This window comes from Gouania willdenowi, chromosome 4 (genome assembly GCF_900634775.1).
Source record: "Gouania willdenowi chromosome 4, fGouWil2.1, whole genome shotgun sequence".
Lineage (NCBI taxonomy): Eukaryota > Metazoa > Chordata > Actinopteri > Blenniiformes > Gobiesocidae > Gouania > Gouania willdenowi.
The window spans coordinates 1,247,287-1,260,585 of record NC_041047.1 but is presented as its reverse complement, the minus strand read 5'-3'; the positions used below and the strand labels follow the sequence as shown (position 1 = coordinate 1,260,585).

At 35.1% G+C, this 13,299-nt stretch overlaps 1 protein-coding gene across 1 annotated transcript; it reads right to left on the bottom strand.

Moving 5' to 3' along the window:
• Positions 1-9,844: 9,844 nt before the first annotated feature.
• LOC114462095 (interferon-induced protein with tetratricopeptide repeats 2-like) lies at positions 9,845-13,049 on the bottom strand. Its single transcript, XM_028444711.1, has 2 exons — positions 12,992-13,049; positions 9,845-11,659 (listed from the first exon to the last, which is right to left on the bottom strand). Exons 1-2 carry the CDS (start codon positions 13,027-13,029, stop codon positions 10,405-10,407), a joined length of 1,293 nt encoding a protein of 430 aa, XP_028300512.1. The 5' UTR covers positions 13,030-13,049; the 3' UTR covers positions 9,845-10,404.
• Positions 13,050-13,299: the final 250 nt, after the last annotated feature.

Sequence of the window (13,299 nt, the reverse complement as noted above, 5' to 3'; positions counted from 1 at the left end):
GCCTCTGGGTCCTAGTGCCAGCCGGTCGGTAAAGCCTGTTCTGTTTACCGAGGTCCGTGTGTGTTTAATAAGTCCGTGTGTGTTTAATAAGTCTGTGTGTGTTTAATAAGTTTGTGTGTGTTTAATAAGTTTGTGTGTGTTTAATAAGTCTGTGTGTGTGTTTAATAAGTCTGTGTGTGTTTAATAAGTCTGTGTGTGTTTAATAAGTCTGTGTGTGTTTAATAAGTCTGTGTGTGTTTAATAAGTTTGTGTGTGTTTAATAAGTCTGTGTGTGTTTAATAAGTCCGTGTGTGTGTTTAATAAGTTTGTGTGTGTTTAATAAGTCTGTGTGTGTTTAATAAGTTTGTGTGTGTGTTTAATAAGTCCGTGTGTGTGTTTAATAAGTTTGTGTGTGTTTAATAAGTCTGTGTGTGTTTAATAAGTCTGTGTGTGTTTAATAAGTCTGTGTGTGTTTAATAAGTCTGTGTGTGTTTATAAGTTTGTGTGTGTTTAATAAGTCTGTGTGTGTTTAATAAGTCCGTGTGTGTGTTTAATAAGTTTGTGTGTGTTTAATAAGTTTGTGTGTGTTTAATAAGTCTGTGTGTGTGTTTAATAAGTCTGTGTGTGTTTAATAGTCTGTGTGTGTTTAATAAGTTTGTGTGTGTTTAATAAGTCTGTGTGTGTTTAATAAGTTTGTGTGTGTTTAATAAGTCTGTGTGTGTTTAATAAGTTTGTGTGTGTTTAATAAGTCTGTGTGTGTGTTTAATAAGTCTGTGTGTGTGTTTAATAAGTCTGTGTGTGTTTAATAAGTTTGTGTGTGTTTAATAAGTCTGTGTGTGTTTAATAAGTCTGTGTGTGTGTTTAATAAGTCTGTGTGTTTATAAGTCTGTGTGTGTTTAATAAGTTTGTGTGTGTTTAATAAGTCTGTGTGTGTTTAATAAGTCTGTGTGTTTAATAAGTCTGTGTGTGTTTAATAAGTCTGTGTGTGTTTAATAAGTCTGTGTGTGTTTAATAAGTTTGTGTGTGTGTTTAATAAGTCAGTGTGTGTTTAATAAGTTTGTGTGTTTAATAAGTCTGTGTGTGTTTAATAAGTTTGTGTGTGTTTAATAAGTTTGTGTGTGTTTAATAAGTCTGTGTGTGTTTAATAAGTCTGTGTGTGTTTAATAAGTTTGTGTGTGTTTAATAAGTCTGTGTGTGTTTAATAAGTCTGTGTGTGTTTAATAAGTTTGTGTGTGTTTAATAAGTGTGTGTGGTGTTAATAAGTCTGTGTGTGTTTAATAAGTTTGTGTGTGTTTAATAAGTTTATGTGTGGTTAATAAGTCTGTGTGTGTTTAATAAGTCTGTGTGTGTGTTTAATAAGTCTGTGTGTGTTTAATAAGTCTGTGTGTGTTTAATAAGTCTGTGTGTTTAATAAGTCTGTGTGTGTTTAATAAGTCTGTGTGTGTGTTTAATAAGTCTGTGTGTGTGTTTAATAAGTCTGTGTGTGTTTAATAAGTCTGTGTGTGTGTTAATAAGTCTGTGTGTGTTTAATAAGTCTGTGTGTGTGTTTAATAAGTCTGTGTGTTTAATTATGCTGTGTGTGTTTAATAAGTCTGTGTGTGTTTAATACGTCTGTGTGTGTGTTTAATAAGTCTGTGTGTGTTTAATAAGTCTGTGTGTGTTTAATAAGTCTGTGTGTGTTTAAGAAGTCTGTGTGTGTTTAATAAGTCTGTGGGTGTTTAATAAGTCTGTGTGTGTGTTTACTAAGTCTGTGTGTGTTTAATAAGTTGTGTGTGTTTTATAAGTTTGTGTGTGTTTAATAAGTTTGTGTGTGTTTATATGTCTGTGTGTGTTTAATACCGTTTGTGTGTGTTTTAATAAGTCTTTTGTGTGTTTAAATAAGTTTGTGTGTTTAATAAGGCTGTGTGTGTTTAATAAGTCTGTGTGTGTTTAATAAGTCTGTGTGTGTTTAATAAGTCTGTGTGTGTTTAATAAGTTTGTGTGTGTGTTTAATAAGTCTGTGTGTGTTTAATAAGTCTGTGTGTGTTTAATAAGTCTGTGTGTGTTTAATAAGTCTGTGTGTGTGTTTAATAAGTCTGTGTGTGTTTAATAAGTTTGTGTGTGTGTTTAATAAGTCTGTGTGTGTTTAATAAGTCTGTGTGTGTTTAATAAGTTTGTGTGTGTTTAATAAGTCTGTGTGTGTTTAATTAGTTTGTGTGTGTGTTTAATAAGTTTGTGTGTGTTTAATAAGTCTGTGTGTGTTTAATAAGTCTGTGTGTGTTTAATATGTCTGTGTGTGTTTAATAAGTTTGTGTGTGTTTAATAAGTCTGTGTGTGTTTAATAAGTTTGTGTGTTTAATAAGTCTGTGTGTGTTTAATAAGTCTGTGTGTGTGTTTAATAAGTCTGTGTGTGTTTAATAAGTTTGTGTGTGTGTTTAATAAGTGTGTGTGTGTTTTATAAGTCTGTGTGTGTTTAATAAGTTTGTGTGTGTTTAATAAGTCTGTGTGTGTGTTTAATAAGTTTGTGTGTGTTTAATAAGTCTGTGTGTGTTTAATAAGTCTGTGTGTGTTTAATAAGTCTGTGTGTGTTTAATAAGTCTGTGTGTGTGTTTAATAAGTCTGTGTGTGTTTATAAGTTTGTGTGTTTAATAAGTCTGTGTGTGTTTAATAAGTCTGTGTGTGTTTAATAAGTTTGTGTGTTTAATAAGTTTGTGTGTGTTTAATAAGTCTGTGTGTGTTTAATAAGTCTGTGTGTGTTTATATGTCTGTGTGTGTTTAATAAGTTTGTGTGTGTTTAATAAGTCTGTGTGTGTTTAATAAGTTTGTGTGTGTTTAATAAGTCTGTGTGTGTTTAATAAGTCTGTGTGTGTTTAATAAGTCTGTGTGTGTTTAATAAGTCTGTGTGTGTTTAATAAGTTTGTGTGTGTGTTTAATAAGTCTGTGTGTGTGTTTAATACGTCTGTGTGTGTTTAATAAGTTTGTGTGTGTTTAATAAGTCTGTGTATGTTTAATTAGTTTGTGTGTGTGTTTAATAAGTCTGTGTGTGTTTAATAAGTCTGTGTGTGTTTAATAAGTCTGTGTGTGTTTAATAAGTCTGTGTGTGTTTAATAAGTCTGTGTGTGTGTTAATAAGTCTGTGTGTGTGTTTAATAAGTCTGTGTGTGTTTAATAAGTCTGTGTGTGTTTAATAAGTCTGTGTGTGTTTAATAAGTTTGTGTGTGTTTAATAAGTCTGTGTGTGTTTAATAAGTCCGTGTGTGTGTTTAATAAGTCTGTGTGTTTAATAAGTTTGTGTGTGTTTAATAAGTCTGTGTGTGTTTAATAAGTTTGTGTGTGTTTAATAGTCTGTGTGTGTTTAATAAGTCTGTGTGTGTTTAATAAGTCTGTGTGTGTTTAATAAGTCTGTGTGTGTTTAATAATTTGTGTGTGTTTAATAAGTCTGTGTGTGTTTAATAAGTTTGTGGTGTGTTTAATAAGTCTGTTGGTGTTTAATAAGTCCGTGTGTGTGTTTAATAAGTCTGTGTGTGTTTAATCAGTCTGTGTGTGTTTAATAAGTCCGTGTGTGTTTAATAAGTCTGTGTGTGTGTTTAATAAGTCTGTGTGTGTTTAATAAGTCTGTGTGTGTTTAATAAGTCCGTGTGTGTTTAATAAGTCTGTGTGTGTTTAATAAGTCTGTGTGTGTTTAATAAGTCTGTGTGTGTTTAATAATGTTGTGAGTGTTTAATAAGTCTGTGTGTGTTTAATAAGTCCGTGTGTGTTTAATAAGTCTGTGTGTGTGTTTAATAAGTCCGTGTGTGTTTAATAAGTCTGTGTGTGTGTTTAATAAGTCTGTGTGTGTTTTAATAAGTCGTGTGTGTTTAATAAGTCTGTGTGTGTGTTTAATAGTCTGTGTGTGTTTAATAAGTCTGTGTGTGTTTAATAAGTCCGTGTGTGTTTTAATAAGTCTGTGTGTGTGTTTTAATAAGTCTGTGTGTGTTTAATAAGTCTGTGTGTGTTTAATAGTTCTGTGTGTGTTTTAATAAGTCTGTGTGTGTGTTTAATAAGTCTGTGTGTGTGTTTAATAAGTCTGTGTGTGTTTAATAAGTTTGTGTGTGTTTAATAAGTCCGTGTGTGTTTAATAAGTCCGTGTGTGTGTTTAATAAGTCCGTGTGTGTGTTTAATAAGTCTGTGTGTGTTTAATAAGTCTGTGTGTGTTTAATAAGTCTGTGTGTGTTTAATAAGTCTGTGTGTGTTTAATAAGTTTGTGTGTGTTTAATAAGTTTGTGTGTGTTTAATAAGTCTGTGTGTGTTTAATAAGTCTGTGTGTGTGTTTAATAAGTCTGTGTGTGTTTAATAAGTCTGTGTGTGTTTAATAAGTCTGTGTGTGTTTAATAAGTCTGTGTGTGTTTAATAAGTCTGTGTGTGTGTTTAATAAGTCTGTGTGTGTTTAATAAGTCTGTGTGTGTGTTTAATAAGTCTGTGTGTGTTTAATAAGTCTGTGTGTGTTTAATAAGTCTGTGTGTGTTTAATAAGTCTGTGTGTGTTTAATAAGTCTGTGTGTGTGTTTAATAAGTCTGTGTGTGTTTAATAAGTCTGTGTGTGTGTTTAATAAGTCTGTGTGTGTTTAATAAGTCCGTGTGTGTTTAATAAGTCCGTGTGTGTGTTTAATAAGTCTGTGTGTGTTTAATAAGTCTGTGTGTGTTTAATAAGTCTGTGTGTGTGTTTAATAAGTCTGTGTGTGTTTAATAAGTTTGTGTGTGTGTTTAATAAGTCTGTGTGTGTTTAATATGTCTGTGTGTGTTTAATAAGTCTGTGTGTGTGTGTTTAATAAGTTTGTGTGTGTTTAATAAGTCTGTGTGTGTTTAATAAGTCTGTGTGTGTTTAATAAGTCTGTGTGTGTTTAATAAGTCTGTGTGTGTGTTTAATAAGTCTGTGTGTGTTTAATAAGTCTGTGTGTGTTTAATAAGTCTGTGTGTGTGTTTAATAAGTCTGTGTGTGTTTAATAAGTTTGTGTGTGTTTAATAAGTCTGTGTGTGTGTTTAATAAGTCTGTGTGTGTTTAATAAGTCTGTGTGTGTTTAATAAGTCTGTGTGTGTGTTTAATAAGTCTGTGTGTGTTTAATAAGTCTGTGTGTGTTTAATAAGTCTGTGTGTGTTTAATAAGTCTGTGTGTGTTTTTAATAAGTCTGTGTGTGTGTTTAATAAGTCTGTGTGTGTTTAATATGTGTGTGTGTGTTTAATAAGTCTGTGTGTGTTTATAAGTCTGTGTGTGTGTTTAATAAGTCTGTGTGTGTTTAATAAGTGTGTGTTTTAATAAGTCTGTGTGTGTTTAATAAGTCTGTGTGTGTGTTTAATAAGTCTGTGTGTGTTTAATAAGTCTGTGTGTGTTTAATAAGTCTGTGTGTGTTTTTAATAAGTCTGTGTGTGTTTAATAAGTCTGTGTGTGTTTAATAAGTCCGTGTGTGTTTAATAAGTCTGTGTGTGTGTTTAATAAGTCTGTGTGTGTTTAATAAGTCTGTGTGTGTTTAATAAGTCTGTGTGTGTTAAAGTCTACATGTTTATGTCTCTGTCCATTCACTCTTTTCATTATATTCATGTCTTTTAAGGCTTTATTACATAATATCAGCTGTAGTCCAGGCCGCCGCCATCTTGGATTATGTCGTCACCATCAATATGTTGTCATCGCCGCAGAGTTGCACATGCGCAGAATGAGTCAAATAACTGTAAAGAGGTCTAATATTAGTCTATTTTATTCATAAAGTGGTGTTTTTTGTGTCTTTACACTCTAATTACATTTATGTATATAATATGTTCCCTACAATATAAACATGTTCACAATTTAATTATTTTTTTATAGTTTCTGTTTCCACTGTATCCAGAATAATAATAATATTGATTAATTTGTCACATGACTGTTCCAGGGTTTGAGTTTGTTTTATTTAGTTTCACATCTACCTGTAGATCTATGTTTTTTACACTGCTGACAACTTGTTTGTAGTTTTATTTCAGAAAGTTTCACCTTTACAGTTACAGTTAGGAACCTTTGTTAATTGAATATTCTAGTTACATTACAGCAACCACATTAAACTATATCAACTAAGTGAATTAATAAAAATAACCTGTTTAAAGGCTTTTTCAAACTAAAAAATGATCTTGAGAAATCTGTGACCTGTTGACCTGCACAACTGAAAGAATCAGAATCAATAATTTTTATTTCTTGGCAGAAATACTTTTAAACACTTGCTGTACATTCAGCTGACATAGAAATCTTCTTTTCAAATATGTAGAATAATTGTGAATTTATCAGTAGTAGTTTTAATATTTTTTGCAGGCACCTTTTTTCTCCGTCAAATGTATTTAAAATAAACTAAAATTAAAGAGAGAATGTTATTTAACTGTTGAACCTTGTCACAATTTTATTTATTTATATATTTTTTTAAATTGAAAAAAAAAATGTTTATGGTCTTGGTCTTGGTCTTGGTCTTGGACTCGGTCTCGGCTCCCGAAAGTCTTGGTCTCGGTGCATTCTGGTCTCGGGCAAGTCTTGGTCTCGGATAGTGTGGTCTTGAACACAACACTACGGTACCGTAATAATTGTTGCACATTTGGACACCAAAGGTACCTCCAGACATGCACGGATTGTTTAAATAATTTTTGTTCAGCATAACTGAGAAACCACCACATCGTTTATTTAGAGGACCCCTGCAGGCAGTTAGCTGGCTGCCCTAGATGCTCTTTATGTACATCCTTCACATAATCACTGTTCAAAATAAACCAGACGTAGCGTGTAGCGACACGTGAAGCTGCTCGTCATGTTTATAACTCACAATGGATCATTGTACACGCACACACATGGATGTGAACACGGCCTGGTTGAAATGTGTTGATCTTAAAGAGACATTGACAGGTCAGCTCATGTTCTCTAGGGTCAGGTGTGTGTGTGTGTGTGTGTGTGTGTGTGTGTGTGTGTGTGTGTGTGTGTCTCTACAGTGTATTATTAATGACTGGAACAAAAATAAAAAGTTTTAAAACAAGGTATTTTTCTTCTTAAAAACACAAGTTGGTTGATCATATTAAGTAATCTTTTATTTTCTGTTGCATATTTAAAATCAAGCTTTAATTGATGATATAATTTTAGTTTTTATGTGACTGAACTTCTTACTTTAACCTTGATGTTGAGTCTTTTTTCTCACGTGTCTCATGAGAGCTGGTTTGTCAACATTACATGTGGACTGATAATTATTAGCCTTGATGCTTCACAACTGAATACACGACTAAACTACAGCCCTTTATGTTCAATGTTCACTACTGTTGTCAACAACAACAGAAATACACAAAAATTATGCCAAAAAAACACAAAATAACAGCACAAATGTATAATATGACTTCAAAAAACATATATTTTACAAGAAAAAATACACTACAGAAAGAACTACAGAAATGCATAAAATGCCTCACAACGAGAAACAACAACAAACACACACAGAATGACAGAAAATCTCTCTGTTCTTTCCCGTATTAATGCTCAGATCGCTCGTTATTCTATTGCTAATGCTAAATGTTGATCATGTGACCCTCTGATCAAACAAACACATTTTTGTGGCCCTGCTGTGATAATAGTTGCCTACCTCTGGTCTATGGTTTAGGGTTTAGGATCATCTCTTCTGTCGTTACTTGTAGAGAACAGCGCCCTCTAGTGGCTACAACAATCTCTGAGACCTTTATTCACATTAAAAACGGAGAAACTTTCTCCAAATATTTTGGTTTCTCAAACTTCCAAAAATAAATCAAAACTCTGTCAGATGTACATTATGACAAACCTTTAGATTATGTATTATATTTGTATATTTGTACATTTGTACTTTATTTTCCTGGAGGCGTGCGCCTGTATTTAATCAATATTAAATTAACTGTATTTTATTCAATTATTATTTTTTATTTTTCTATGTTTAGATAGATAGACAGAAGACTGTGTGTGTGTGTGTGTGTGTGTGTGTGTGTGTGTGTGTGTGTGTGTGTGTGTGTGTGTGTGTGTGTGTGTGTATGCATTCAGACAGATGTTCTGCTATTATTTTTTAGCTCACTCCTTCAGATCTACTGATACTTTCAACAACGTGCATGTGACCTACTGTAAATGAGTCCACATACATCTGACCTTTCTGCTAAATCACATGATCTGTTTACGTCTCCTCCTCCTAATATTTTATTTACATTACAGACTCATTAGCACTAAATCAGTTGCTGGTGTTTTAATCACTTTCCTGTTAAAATAAACTTGTTTTTAGGTGAAATACTCATGAATAGCGTGAGACAGTACCTGAGATTACATACAGAGAGACACAGTCAGAGGTTTTGTTTTGCTGAATCAATCAATCATTTTATTAGAGATGAACAGAAATGAATCAAACAATATCAAGTCAATATGATATAACAGGCACTCATCTGACACACAGCTGTGGACCTCAGGGCCGACTCACTCCTGGGCCCCGAACCAAGTTTTTCTCAGCATTTTTTTTCCATGTTATCTGGTATCTCCTCCTTTGCCTGGCACATGGCTGGGTCATGTGTGTTCTTCCGTTATGATACGTATTGTCAGGGTCAAACATGAACTCATCAAAGATAAAGACATACACACATTATATATAAAAAGTTCATATCTTTAATTAGAAGATGTTTTATATTTACAAAGTTTATTGTAGTTTGTTAAAGTTGACATTTACTGTTGATTTAAAGGGGACATATCATGTTAAATCCACTTTTTTAGCCCTTAAATACATTTTGTTGTATATTTAGTGTTTAGAAGTACAGAAAAAATCAAATTAGTCTCTTCAGGTGCTCCATTGATATCTTTATATTCTGTTTTGCTCATATTTTCAATATGTTTAGATTTTTCTATTCTCTATTACGTTTTTTGAACTATTACATCACAGTATTTGCAGCAGAACTAATTAGGACATCGACTACAGGCCCAACACTTTGAGCAATCCACCATTTTTATTTCTGGCTTTTATTTTGTAGTCCAAGCTCCAGGATGCTGAAGTTACGAGAGGATAAGTCAAAATGTTGGGTTGTTGGATGTAGTAACCCACACGCTTCATTACACCGTCTCCCAGCATCAGAACCTTTTCAAAGTGTCTGGTTGAGTTTTATTTTTTATAGAAATGTACCACATCTGTGGATAAGGTCATTTTTGTGTGTGTGAAGCACTTCAATGATGACTGCTTCATCAACCTCCACCAGTATAAAGAAGGATTTACAGAAAGACTTTGTCTGATTGAGGGTTCAATTCCTTCTATCTTTGGAGACGATGAACAGAGCACTTCGGTAAACTGTAAATAACGCTAAAAAGTGATGATGATAAGACGTCCCTGTCATTGTTTTGTTAGCATTAGCAGTTGCACCGTCTTCATATGTTAGCGCTGTGTGCTCGTTTTAGATCCTTGATGATATGGCCTACGTGGTTTAATTTAAGTCTAAAGTTTTCATTAGTCATTTCATTTTGACGTTTTTGTCTTTGAAAAGACTGTATTAAAATGCATTTCGTGACGTTAGCTCGGCGCTAGCGTTAGCTCGGTGCTTGTGTTAGCTCACTTGTTAGAGTTCTGCAGGTTCATCATCTTCATTTTCATCTCGCTCCACTGGGTCAGACTCTGGCTGGAACATGTAAGGCTGGATGGACAAGTCTAACGTTGTTGACATTGTGTAAATAACGTGTGAATAAACTTTTTCTGCACTGCTACATAGCCGTATCTCTTCTATCAAACTACAAAAATGGCCGAGCAGGGTGGAGTTGAACCGAGTGTCACCTGGAGAGGGGGCGGGGTATGAAGTGTCTCATTTGCATTTAAAGAGACAGCACCAAAACGAGTTGCTCTCAGAAGTACATCAGAAAAGGGATAGAAAAGGGGTGGAGCTATAATAATGAGGAATTCAGACCCAAGCATTGCAGTTCTGCTTTATATAGACCATAACTGTATGATTTATATGTAAAAAGGAAGGATTTAAAACCATGAAATGTCCCCTTTAAAGCAACATAAATAATCTACAAGAATATTGATTGATTATTTATCATTTAGGAATATATTGTGACTGCTTATTTGATTTATTTGGTATATGTGTATGAGTTTAATGTGTGATAAGTTTAGTATTAAAAATATAATTTGTTAACCATTTAGATTTTGTGCATTTTGCTCTAAAACTAAAACTTTTTTAGTGTTAATCTGAGAGTCCCAGTTATTTATATCTGATTGGTCTCTTTGCCTCACGTACATGGTTGTGTTGTTGTGATTAAGTTGAAATTAGATGTTCTGACCTTGTTCTTGACCTTGTCCCTGAAAATAACAGCTAACAAGTTGACCTGAATATATTTTATGAAATATTGAATATAAAGCCATTTAATGATAGTATGTTACCATGAATAATCATCCACCACTCGGTCCTCATTCCTCTGATACGTCTGTAGTGAGCACTTTAAAGTAGAGCGTCTCCACTGTTCTTCTCTCTAATCTTGTCCAGATATCTGAGGCTGTCCTGGCGATAGACGGATTGTATCGGTATCACTGCCGCCTTCATGTGGTACTTTAGCGCCTGGGAGTCCCTCAGACTGGACAGGAGGTGTCTGGCGTATCTGTTACAGAGCATTTGTGCTTCTTCAGGCTCCTGCTCACTATTGATTAGTTTCTCAAATATGTGGTCAGCTTTGATGGACTGGTTTGAGCGTGCGTACAAGTTAGTGAGAGTTATGAGGGTCCTCAGGGAGGAGTGTGGGTATAAAGACACCACCTCCTCATGCAGGCTAATGGCCCTCTTCATCATACTGTGCAGCAGAGGATTGTCGCTCTGGGAGAAGATCTTTATCTTATAGCAGACTGCGGCGCACTTCTTTAGGTAGCGGTTATCAGGATGTCGTTCCAAGGCCTCCTCTGCCAAGTCAATGGCCTCATCCATGGAGATGTAGTTTCTGTACAGCCTCAGAATGGGCTCCAGTCCACTATAGCTGCTGATAGGCTTCCTTAAAACCCGACTGGCCAGCTCCCGAGCTTCTTCTCCGATTTTGACTCTCTCCTGAGCACGAGTCTCCAGGTAGACCGCAGCCAGGTACAGGTTCTCCGGATCGTGCTCTCTGGCAACTCTCATCTTCTCTAGGATGTGCTGGCTCTGGTGGTGATGTTCAGAGGTGTTCTCCAACACTAAGACATAACTGCTCTGCCATTCCACCATGTGGGGCTGCATTCTGAGGGCTTTCTGGAACAGGTCCACGGCCTGCAGCTTCTTCTCTGTGCTGAACTTCATCAGGCTCCAGGCTTTCTCAGCACAGATCTCAGGATGAAGGCTGTCCGGGGAAGGCGACGGGTGGTCACTCATCAGGGTGTCCACCTTGGTCAGGTAAGCAGCGCTCTCCGCCTGCTCCCCTAAGTCATGGTGCATCCAGGCTAGGTTTCCATAGTTCACCACCAACCAGGGACCCTCGTCAGACACTGTGTTCCTCATCTGGCGGAAGGCTTCTGTGGCCATGCGGAGGAACCGCAGGGCCTCCCGGACCAAGCCCAGCCTGTGGTAAACGAAGCCCTGCAGGTTGTAGATGTGACCCAGCCAGCTGTACCCCTCCTCTGTGCCGATGTCCTCCAGTTGGTCCCTGAGGTGGAACAGCCTGGATCTGCAGGAGTCCAGGTCCCAGGTGTAATGGCACTGGAGGGCGTCCAGTTTGGACCTCAGCATCAAATGACTGAGAGAGAGAGAGAGAGAGAGAACTTTACAAAAAGGAGACAATTCAAAGAAGTCAACGCTGTCAAACAGACATGGGGCCACATGTATAAGGTGACCATATGTCCTCTTTTCACGTCTTGTCCGTACTGTACGGCCAAATTTTGTAAATAGATTGAAATGTGTGGGTTTTTCAGGGACCCTGAACACAGTTCATTTAAAGGTCCAGTATTCTGTGGTAGATCAAATCTATGGATGTGTACGCATCGATGCTCAGAGCCCAATTTTCGATTGGGGGCCCAGGGGGGGCGAAGTTCCTCAGGCCCGGCCATAGTTCATCAGAACTTGTTCATAATACCGCCCCTTTAAAAGACCCTAACTCAGCTAATATTTGCTCTATCGGGGAAATTCCACCAGTTTCAGAATAAAGGAGCTTTACTCTTGATGATAAAGTATAAGGTGCAGAAAAACTTATACAAAGTTATGGTCACAGTTATTTATTAAAGTGTATATTTAATGATTATTTATTGTTCTGTACACCTTGAGGTTTTTTTATAGTTTCAGTTTCTCATTGTTTCAATGATTGAGAGAGTTTAAGAAGCTTTTAATGATATTTTTCAAGGACAGATTGTCATAATCATAATAAAGGTGATTGAACAGTCTTTTTTTTTAAGTCTTTGTAAACAAAATGATCCCAAAACTTCTTTTTTCCCCTCACTCTAATCAACAACCCATTGATTCTGCCCACTTTTTTTCACTGTAAATTGAATGTGTTGACCATGTTTTTAACTTATTATTATTATTATTATTATTAAAAACTGAAAAAACAAGTGTATTACTTAAAAAAATCACAACTATAAAAATATTCCAAAATAACAGAAAAATAAATAAAAGTAGCAATAAATTACTAGAGTTTACAAAATTATGAGCAAAAATACACAGAATGTAAAGACATATATACAAAGAGACAACAAAAGAGCACAAAATGACTCCGATAACACACAAAGGTGTTGAAGGTGAAAATAAAGTACATACAAATAACTTTAGGATTTATATACATATCTGGGTGAAATCAGTTTGATTGATAATATTCTATTGGTTGTTTTGTTTTGTTTTTACAGTGTGTTATTAAGTTGAATGTTTTAACATGAACATGAAGCCTGAAATGTCTAGAAACCTTTAGTCTCTACTGAGCTGCATTTTAAAAAAGAAAGACCAACGTTAATCAGTAACTTTACAGTTACAGAACGTAGAAAGTCAAAATAAAATTATTACCAAAGAAATTCACTCAGAGATAGTTTTTTATGTATAAATGAATATATATATATATATAAGAGCTGAGGCAGGTACTCACTCCATTATTCTGTGGTTTCCTGGACTCTTCCTCTGCATGTGACACCATAATAAACGTTGGTAATGTTCAACTTCTGCATCATAAATCACTACGTATGACCCACAGCAGAGCGAAGAAAATACAGCAAATTACACGTCAGCAGAAAAAAACTGAGTTTTCAAAGCTGTTTATCAGAATCAAATCAGAATGTTTCATTGCCATTGATTAACAGAATTCACAACGAGGAATTTGCTTTGGCCTAAAATAGCAAAAAATAGAACAGATTAAAATAAAATAAAAAGGCATGCAATAATATGTTCTTGATAAGT

Coding starts and splice junctions, on each gene's coding strand:
- LOC114462095 (XM_028444711.1), bottom strand. CDS start 13,029: ATGCAGAGGAAGAGTCCAGGAAACCACAGAATAATGGA. Junction 11,660..12,991: donor GGAAACCACAGAATAATGGA/GTGAGTACCTGC, acceptor TCTCTCTCTCAG/TCATTTGATGCTGAGGTCCA.